Source organism: Botryllus schlosseri, chromosome 2, assembly GCF_051294905.1.
Source record: "Botryllus schlosseri isolate E-star chromosome 2, Bs_hap1, whole genome shotgun sequence".
Classification (NCBI taxonomy): Eukaryota; Metazoa; Chordata; class Ascidiacea; order Stolidobranchia; family Styelidae; genus Botryllus; species Botryllus schlosseri.
In genome coordinates, this window is record NC_137237.1 from 33,869,915 (window position 1) to 33,880,237 (window position 10,323).

Consider the following 10,323-nt stretch of genomic DNA (forward strand, 5'->3'; position numbering starts at 1 on the left):
CCGCTCACAGCAATTAGCCAACAGCTGGCTTTATCCTCGCAATTACTCGAAGCCGCAAGTTTCTTATGTGTCCCTCAAGATGTAAAAGGTTTTGGAGTCTTCTTCCGATAGAGGTTTAGCTAGGGCAGGGGTTCTCAACCTTCTTTTGATCGTGCCCCATTTTCTGGTTTGAAAATATTCTATGGCCCACATCTTGTCCTAGAGCAGCAGGCCGGGGCAAAGTGCGGCCCGCGACGTGATTTTGAGCGGCTCGCGAAAGCTAATTGGAATTCATAACATAAACCCTACCTTTGAATGTTAACCCGTGGACTAAAATTTTAGGCTGTATAAACTGAACCGGAAATTCGTTCACTGTAGAGCTTGTTTATTCATTTGCCGTGATTGCGAAGCCTGCGTATGTCATCCCATAGTAATACACATTCAAAATAAAATGCCTTAACAATTGAATTCAAAAAAGTCATTGTTTCCATATTATTTTGTTCTAACCTTCTCTGCGCGATACTGTCACATGCACACACTCTGTGCCAAATCCCTAATTTGTAAAACAAGTCAATCAGTGCTCGTGCTGAAACGATGAGCGGGCGGGCACGTAAAAAATGAAAGGTGAGGACCCACGGCTGAAATTCTAAGAAGATAATTCGGAGTACTAAATATTTATTTACTTGAGTCGGAGATGGACCCGTCCCTTTAGTTTGTCGCGAACAGGTCGCAATGGAGTGTAATTTATGTCGATATTATGGCAAAACACGAATACAGACACATCGGCTAATGGCGGGCGCATTCGGAAGCATCACTGCTAGTTTCCATCAACAACAAAGGCTGTTTTGCCAAGATGTATACTGCTCGGAAGGCAGTGACCGATGCAAGTTTTGTACTATCGTAAATGCATTTCAATGTCTTAATAGGAAACGTGTCTGTGGGTTAAAAAAGAAGTAAAAATATTTCATCTTTACCATTGATTTTAATTATGGCGGAGAATAAATATCATATTTGTTAATTAACCGACACTTTCTCACTGCCAAATACCAATACATCCACTGAGCACCGTGTATTAGGAATGTAATTCACTGCTTTTAATTTAGAAATACAATTATTAAACCGCAGAACATAGTTAAAATTTTTGACTCGGCCCGCGTCAACATATTTTCTGCTTTCATTTGACCCGCGAGGAAAAATAATTGCCCACCCCTGTCCTAGAGTCATAGTCTTGTACAATCAGTGGTAATCGCCGCCGAAGAGATGACTATATTTCTTTAAAATATGCACATTTCTCTCTTTCTAACCATATTTAAATCTAGGCCAGTAGGGACATCTTCACGTTGAATATTCTCCTCCAAAAAGCAACCAATGAAATAATTTTGGGCCCCTTCGAGCTCCCATAATTGGGGTTTGAGGTGCGACAGTTACGACCCTTGAAGATCGTATAACTCTTGTGTACATCCGCTGTCCCACTCACATAGCGAAATAACCCAATGATCCAATCCCCGCATCCTCTGTGTGATTGGGGTTTTATAGTTTCACTACCACTATGGTGGGAAGCAATATAATCATTCGGGATAAATGTACCCACTTTGAGCCCGCGCGTTTCAAACAATTATTTGGTGAATGGGGTAGTAAAGAGTGGAGAAAGAATTCTTGAATATGCTAGCTGTACAATGTACTGTACATGTAGGCTACATAGTAGGCTATGTCTTGTAGGCTACCTATTGAAGTTGCGATGACAGAGCATTAAATCCGATGATGCAATCGATTCATGTTAGGCTACTGTAACATTATGTACAATGAAGGCCGGACATTTTTAGACCGACTCCAAAGATTAATGTGCAGCGCAAAATCCTCAATCCATTACGATTCGGTGCCGTATACTTTCACCGGCAGTTGATCATTGATAATAAATTACAATTGTGGGTATTTTACATTACTATAATAAGACCTGCCGAAGTACCGTGAATCTACATCATATGCACTTCGGTTCGAGTTTAACGAACACCCATTTTAAGGGCATACAACGTATGAAACCGTCGGAATACTTCGTTACTTCAACATTAATTCCTAGTTATTAAATAATCGAAATTATTTTTGTTGCTGTTGGCCTTAGGTTGTCATAGCCAGGGGACAAACGCCGCCCCCCCCCCCATTTACGACTTGTACATTGTGACTCGATATACGTCTCATCAGAGTCGGATGACAAGCTTTTCTGTCACCTACGTATAATTCGATAATATAAATATATTTTTTTATATATTAACATAACAAATGTAATAAAACTTCTACAAATTTTACAATGTTCGAAATAGCTCTGTGGTCCAACCTCAAATTATTCCTGTGGCCCACCCTCCGAGAACCCCAGAGCTAGGGTTAACATATGTCCTCCTTTTACAGGGAAACGAAACAGCAGTATAGTGTATCGTTAAAAAGTGGGTGATTTTTTTAGTCAACACAACGAGATTTCGAATACAAATTTTAGAATCAGCAGTTTTCTAGTCCGGTAATATGACTTTTATGATTTGTAAAGCAGATGTCTAAAACACGCGGCCCGCGAAAGCATTTTGTGCGGCACGCGACAAAATTTTAGAATTTCAAGTAGGCCTATTTGACAATGACAATATATAAGCGCCACATACATCTTTTCATGTTACAAAGTTAAAATTCCTTCTTAAACTACTCTAAAAGCCTGAAACTATTCGGAAATCTTTGTCACTATCATACCGATTGCAGACGCTACCATGCGGTGAAAGATTTACTATTTTGTCACTTTTCCGATTCATGATGATAAAACGGGGCCCTTAGATAATTCATGACCGAAATTTGTGACTCGGACGCGACCTTTCGTAGAATTACTCGGACTGACTCGATGGCATAATGAAAACGACTCGTGTCTCCGATCTCGAACGGCGAGACTTGAACCCGGGTCGCCTGCATAGATGACGCCACTATGCTTTCTAACGTTGTTTTAATTTGACCAAGGACAATCATAAGAATAATACCCCACTTATCAGGAGTAGCCTACACCCGGAACCTGGATTGGGCTAAACTGCTTAACCCTAAATTGCTGTGAATGTGATATCAGATCAATGTCTGTTATCAATCTGTTGAATTAAAAAATATTCGTGGTAGCTGCAAAATTATAACGCGATAGCTTTTATGCAGACATCATGCATTTGTAGGCTCGCCTCGCATGATGTCTATACCTTATAATTAATACCTACCAAGTACAACAACAATTTTATTCAAATAGTTATAAAGGTGATGTTTGTTTTCGTGTCAGGCCCAAATTGCTACAATAGTATATCACATTTTCACGGTGTGTGTGTCTGCTGGGTCGGCGCACTTTCAACAGGACATTATCATCCCGTCAAATAAGGTCTGCTTGGAAAGACATAGAATAGCCCCTATTGATGTTGCGGCCCGCGGCGTCGTCAAAAACTAGAAAATTGGCCCGCGAGCACATTTGAGTTGGAGAGTCCTGGTATACAGTGTCCTCCTCTCGAGATTATAAAAATATGGTAACCGAAGGCATAGCACATTACCATCTCTTCCTCATAATTATGATTCATAATTTGCACAAATGCTACACAAATATTCGAATAAATACGATTGACAAGCGCTAAACTTTACAACTTATTCGGTACTAGTTTATAGGCCTGCCGTTCTTTGAAATGATGAAACCGCATAAAGTGGATCCAGTGCTAGACCGCCACAAACTATTGTTCCCTTTGTTTGAGTGCCGCGAGGTCAAAAAGGTTTCGAACTACTGCGCTAGTTTTTTCCTAAACCTGACTATCAAAATCAGTGGTACGCGATTTCAAGAAATTACAACCAGTAACGACACACGCTTTTCGAGAATTGACCGTGATATAAAAGAAGTAAAAATCTTCGTTCGTTACAACACAGCCTGTTACAGGAAAATGCACGTTAGTCCCACAGAATAGCGGCATGGTAAATCCAATTCATCAAAAAGAAATCGTGCAACGAGCTATCCAAGTTGGAAAGCTATAAAATGATCAGTTCGGTGATATGAAGAATGTAGCTATGGATGAGAATTTGAAAGGCTCCAAAGATCAGAAACGAACGAACATGCCACAATGTCGAAAACTCAAAATTTGAAGCAGCAAAATCGTATTTTGGCTATACCTGGCGTGAACAGTCAATGCCCAGATCTCAGACCTGGCACTGCTAGTGTTGGTAATGACTATTTAGCAACGTGTGCAAATAAAATTGAAGTCCCCAACAACCGCGAGTAATAGCAATTAGTAAGTACTACGGTTCCAGGCAAAAACGTCAGGCATACTTTTGAGTGCGAAAAAGGTTAATGAATTCATGTAGAATTAGTCGCATAAGATATAACCTGCGTTCAAATTGACTTTGACAGGCTAATAAAATATGTCTAACCAAATCAATTATTGAAGATGTGGAACTCACATTATGCCGACTTGCAGTACATCACTTTGATAACGCGATGCGACAAAATAGGCTATAACAGTGACTGAAAGCGAGGTGCGGTGGACACGTGTTGAAATTGACAGCTGCCCGACATTCGAGCAGGTGAGAAAATGAAAAACGACAGCCGAGCATGCGGACTCTAAATTTGGTAAGGTGACTAAATTCACCCAGCTCCAATCATGCCCTGATTGGTAACTGGGTCTAGATGATGCTTAAAAAGCTACCTGATGAATACAAAAAGGTCACTTTCATCCAGCACATTCATGACTCTCATCCTGAGGTGAGCACAAGAAATACAACAAAACAAAGTCATAAGTCAAAAGTCTTATAAATAAGGACAATGTAGTTTGGTAGTTCTAGGTGCATTGGCCTTTCAAGGATTCTGTAATAGTACTCTGCTTTAGCATGTGACAGAGGAGCATACCACTTTATTGCCATTAAACCAAAACCCAACGTTAAATCTAACTTTAACCCACATGCCCAAGGGTTGCTTGCTTATAATTATGTCCAAGGACCGAAGCTGACACCATACCGCACATGTCCTCGGTAAAATGGACTGTCGGGCATTGTAAGCAATTGCATAGCGCCACCACTAGGTCGATTATGCTGGACTGGCAAACGCGTCTACAGTTGGTCATTAGAGAATAATAACGGAACAACCACCAGGACCAGTGCATACAGTCGGCCACCAGACTATAACGATGGTAGGCTATATCCAGCAAAAGCAGTGCATGCACTCGGTCATTACACCGGCACCTGACCAAACATAGTCTGACGAATAATGATTTCGTCAATGGTCCTTTTCCCGTTTTACATAAAAATTGCCGTCAACCTGAGACGACGGCACCGTCACCTCATGGTCCGGTATCAGATTCTGCAATCTGTTTGGCGAGTTACTCATATAGATCTGGTTCGCTATGCACTGCACCGTGGAATTCACACTGTCGATGTTAATACCGGCCGGCATCGAGCTCAGCGGAGGTATAACTGGTGGGTTTTCCACGCCTGAAGACACCAACGTTGCTGTAAACGGGACAGTGCCGTTTAAGGCCGTACCGGATATACACGAGGTTATCGGCGTAGGAACATTCTCGTTGGACGAAGAGGCTCCGTTTAATTGAACAAAAGGCATCGGAGGTGCGCTTGCTGTGGACACAGGTTCCGTTTTTGGCAATTGCATACGCGTGGGGGATTGCGGTTCCGATTTGGGTTTGATGTTTTGCGCGCTTGCCGCTGTACCCGAATTTTTTCTTTGTTTTTTCACCGTTTTTGTTGATTTCGAAGTGTTTTTATCACCGCCTGGAGACATTATTTTCTTTTTTCGCGAAGGCGACACTTCTGGCTTTTTAGAAGCGACAGTAACCGCGTCGGTTAGCAAGTTCGGCATGTCCATTACTTTGGCCAACTTGGCGCCCATCGCGCTCCAAATCATCCCTTGCCTTTCGGCTACTTCTGGGAATCGAACGGAGAACTCGTAATCTGGATCGAGACGCAATCTCCAGCCCTTGCCAACTCGCATCACAGCGATATCATCTAGTATTGCTTTCACGTCATCGCCGGGTATTTTCACGGTCGCCGTGGTTTCTTTGCGCGACAGAAACTCCCTTATCGTAAACATGAAAAGAATAAAGTCTCTACTTCGACACAAACTTTCGGCTGGCGTGCCGGACAAAGGGCTGACTGTTTCAGCCGGAAATATAACATCACTCTTCACGATCCAGCACCCGCGGATTAACACTGCATAAGACTGCAAAGACCTCACAACAGTGTTAGAATCGGACGCGCCGTGCAATAGCGAAAGAAGATGTGAGAATTTAATAATTTTAGCGTTCCTCATAATTAACTTAATCTGATCGCCGAGACTTTCGTGTTTCAACAATGACACCGAGAGAACGTTTTCAGGCATCGCGGTTTCGTCTACACCGTGCTGCGTATACACAGGCTTCAAACTGTCCAAATAGTCTCGCGGCGTTCTGCGCACTTCAGGGACGCTCTGCCCCATCATGCTATCCGCAGATATAGTCTGTTGGCACAGCAGCTTCCGTTTCTCAAGCTCGACAACGCCGTTTTCGGACGAGTAAAATTTCAGAGAGCACCATCTTTCTTCAGCAAGACGTTTTTCATAAGCTGCATAAGACCGTTCTCTCGCTAATCTGGCTGCTTCCGTTTCAGCGCCTTTAATACGAAGAGTCACGGCTTTTGCATCATCCGTTTCATCTTGTGACGAATCTGCTTCCGCAGCTTCCTTCATCTTCGCGATTCTCACAGCCCGGTGTTCCGCTTGATCCATGTACTTAAAACTTGGACGGAGTTGCAATACATGCGATATCGGTGTCAGGTGTAAATCATTATCGTGTATAACACCGCAGACGTATCTCTTCCCACTTGTAGGTACTGCGATAGACTGCAGCGATTGTTTATCCATGACGTTAGTGTCGAAGACCGTACTACTTTGAAACGCCGCATCATTTCCGTCCACATTCAAAGCGATTTGTTCGCCTTTGCTCTGGTCATAACTCGGACTGCTAATATTCAGCGATACATCCATTTCAAGTTTGTTATTGACCGGTTTGATTTTGGCGCCTTTTCTATCGTGCGGGCCGAAAGGCATTTGGTTTTTTTTCACAGGGTACTGTAATAGGTAAAGCTTTCCTTGTAGTCTTTTGGATAGGTAGACGTCAATCTCGTGTTCGACTTCATCGTCTGATTCACTGTCAGAAGCAGTATCCATTTGTTGTGTAATTCAAAGCTTTGAAGCAAATAGGTAAATTAACAAGTAGGTTTATTGTACCAAATGTTAAATGAATCTGTGACGAAAAAACTCTTAGATGAAGTGTGTTGGAATCTTGCCACGTCGTGGCACATGCACCTAATTGATATGTCTTTCTCATGACCATCGATTGCACTAAATGTGTGCTTCCCGCAATACTTGATAGATAGCAGGGTTGTAACCAAGTTATGTTCCGAGTCACAAGTCAATTCGACTTTTAGCTTTGACTCAAGTGATATCCAATTCACCACCGAGTTATAGAGTTCAATGTTCAGTATCATCGAATCAAGTCAGGTTCCACACACTTCTGTGAATGTCCTGGGTGCTATCGAAGGACATGGATTCATAATATCTTTCTCACTCTTAACATGCTTATTCAAACAAATAGAAGACAGTTTTTGGGCCTACCGTTCAATTATCGGTCCTGATATACACGAGTGGCCACGAGACTTGGATAATTCCTATAGAATGTGTAGAGCCATGTGCAATGACTCCAGTACAGGTTGAGTCAATACAGAAATTCTCCATTTTTATAAACGGACGAGTCAACGAAAAATTGCGACTCGAGTCATTACATCTCTGGTAGATAGCCTAAGCATCACTACATACCGTAACTCTGGTAAGGGTTTAGGCCCTGATTGGAATCTCCGTCCTTTTTTTGAAATAAATCCTGCGTGATAGAAGCTTTTTTCGCGTGACAGGGTCAACTTAGCGGCGTGACAAGCTAGGTTACTGACTTCAAATGACTGTGTTAAGCCAGTGAGAGGAGATCAGATGCTAATGGTTAGCAACTGGTAAGGTGCAAGTACTTTACCAACAGACAGTAATCAACAGATCCTGGCTAAGGGATTAGGTCTAAACATCATATACCACATACTAACTGGAATATAGCATTTGGGGTGGCTGAGAACATTGACTTTTTTTTCAATTTTTTTTTTTTTAATTTTATTTTTTTAATGAAATCAACGACCCGTGACGGCGTGATCGCGTGCAACTGGCGACCAAGTCGGCGTGATCCTGCGTGCCTTGGACACCGATTCCATACTGGGTTTAGGCGTGAACGACATGAGGGTGTGATTTTTATCAATCACATAATGGGATAAGTTTCATGGAGTTATGAACACAGCTCCGCTACACTTACACTTATGCATGTCGCGTTCAAGTTAGTTTTAAATATCCAAGTTGTAGCTGTAACAGAGCATAGGCAGGCAACCGAGACATGAAACGTGACCCAGCAAGACAATACAGTCACATCCAGTTGTGACACTGTGTAGCTACATTTTAATTCATATTTTCGGAGTCAGTGTGACATAGCTTTCGATCAATACCAGATTCAGTAAATTCTGCGCTCTGGAAGACAACTTTTGCACTGCCAGAAATTCTACAGCTGCTGCCACAAAATATGTTTGAAGGAAGCCACAGCGAAGCGGAACAAAGCTGCAAAATCGGTCGTTGCCATTCCATGTTTACATTTGAAGATTTGATAAACACATGAAACGTGAAAGCCGCAATATTAAAATGAAGTTTCCATATAGAAATGCATGGATAGGCTAGGCTACCGTATACATTTCAGATAAACAAGTATAAGCAGGCCTATTATATATATATTATAATTATAATGGTAGAACTATGAATGACTATGTGATACAGTCCCTAATTAAATTAGGCTAATTCTAACTTCAGCATAATGTACAGCGCTTAAAAGCTACAATCATCACGAGCCTTCGTAGTTACGGACACTATAACAAAAATGAACTAATAGCCTACGTTACGTATACGCAGATTCAATCAATTCGCATAACATGCATGTTTTCACAACAGGGTGTATATCTGTTGTGCATACAACGCGGGTCATTTATATCAGCATTACGAAGCAGCAAGCAATGACATAATCGTCGGATTATATTTTCATCCGCCCAATACACACACACACACAATATACAATGCGATATACAATACACACAATGCGACGTAATGAACATATAGCGGGATGCCGAACGACCAACTAGTTAGGGTCTCTGAAACTGGCATCCACCGCGACCTATAGTGCCCAATGTCACAATCTTCTTCGATTGTATTCTTTTTTCGTCGGTCCCATTTTAGAAGCTCTTTTTTTGCTCTTTTTCTTTCATTATCGGGTCTTTTTTCTGGACTTTCTTTGCTGCTGTATGAACAGCCACACGGGGACTAGGAGCCCAGAATAACCTCCGACGGCGGGAATCGATCCTGCGCCGCATGCGTAGATTGTTTCACAAATCTACATAAATTATATGGAGTATTTTGTAAGAGATTTCGTTCTATACTTCAAAATTTTCGTCCTCAGAGGATATTTTGAATTTCCTGAAAAAAGGATAAATCCTCTTAAAGGAGGTGTAGGCCCATACCAAATATAACGCTGGCCGAGAATTACCCCTGCATGTGGACCGACACCATCAATATATTATAGCCTATTTGCAAATTGCCATTGCCCCCAGGCTCGGAATATAGCCCTGTGCTTGCTATCTGAAGTCCTCATCGCACCCCCCTGAGCTGTACCAGTCTGATATATGCCATTTTTACCAATGTTATATAGAGAACAGTCAATCCATAGTATGGATTTTTCGCGCTTCACGCGACTATACGCACACACATAGACATTTAGACAATGACATGTACCCTATTACAGGCAAAAACTGCAAATCTGTTATTGATAAAACGACCTGACGTGAAGGGGTGGAGTTTGGTTTGTGATAGGGGGTGGCAACATACGGCCCGCGGGCCGGATCCGGCCCGCGGACAGTTTTCCGTCTTATATAATAATGTGGCCCGCGACTACAGTCTGCCGAGATTTTCAGCGACTTGCTTATTATACTTTGAATTTTAGTGACTGTATGTTATTATATACATGCGCACTGCGCAGCATGCGAGAGTGGAGCTTACGCATTAGTTCGTTGAGGAGGCAAGACTTACGTTATCGGCATTTACGATGTAGGCCTACTCAACCCTAATATCGTTTGTGGTAATCATGGTGTTTGTTGACTACAATGGTCAAACCAGGCCGGTATTTCTTATGTTTGATTCAGTAGCCGCAGACTTGTAGCACCACGGTACCCGTCTAGGCTTTTGTAAGA

General features: G+C 42.1%; 1 protein-coding gene across 1 annotated transcript; it reads right to left on the reverse strand.

Annotated features, from left to right (window-relative positions):
• Nucleotides 1-3,836: 3,836 nt before the first annotated feature.
• LOC145458488 (DNA-directed RNA polymerase III subunit RPC5-like) lies at nt 3,837-7,268 on the reverse strand. The gene has a single exon (XM_080336870.1). It carries the CDS (start codon nt 7,172-7,174, stop codon nt 5,234-5,236), a length of 1,941 nt encoding a protein of 646 aa, XP_080192996.1. The 5' UTR covers nt 7,175-7,268; the 3' UTR covers nt 3,837-5,233.
• Nucleotides 7,269-10,323: the final 3,055 nt, after the last annotated feature.

What these genes read in the sequence shown, in the direction of transcription:
- LOC145458488 (XM_080336870.1), bottom strand. Translation starts at nt 7,174, where the DNA reads ATGGATACTGCTTCTGACAGTGAATCAGACGATGAAGTCGAACACGAG.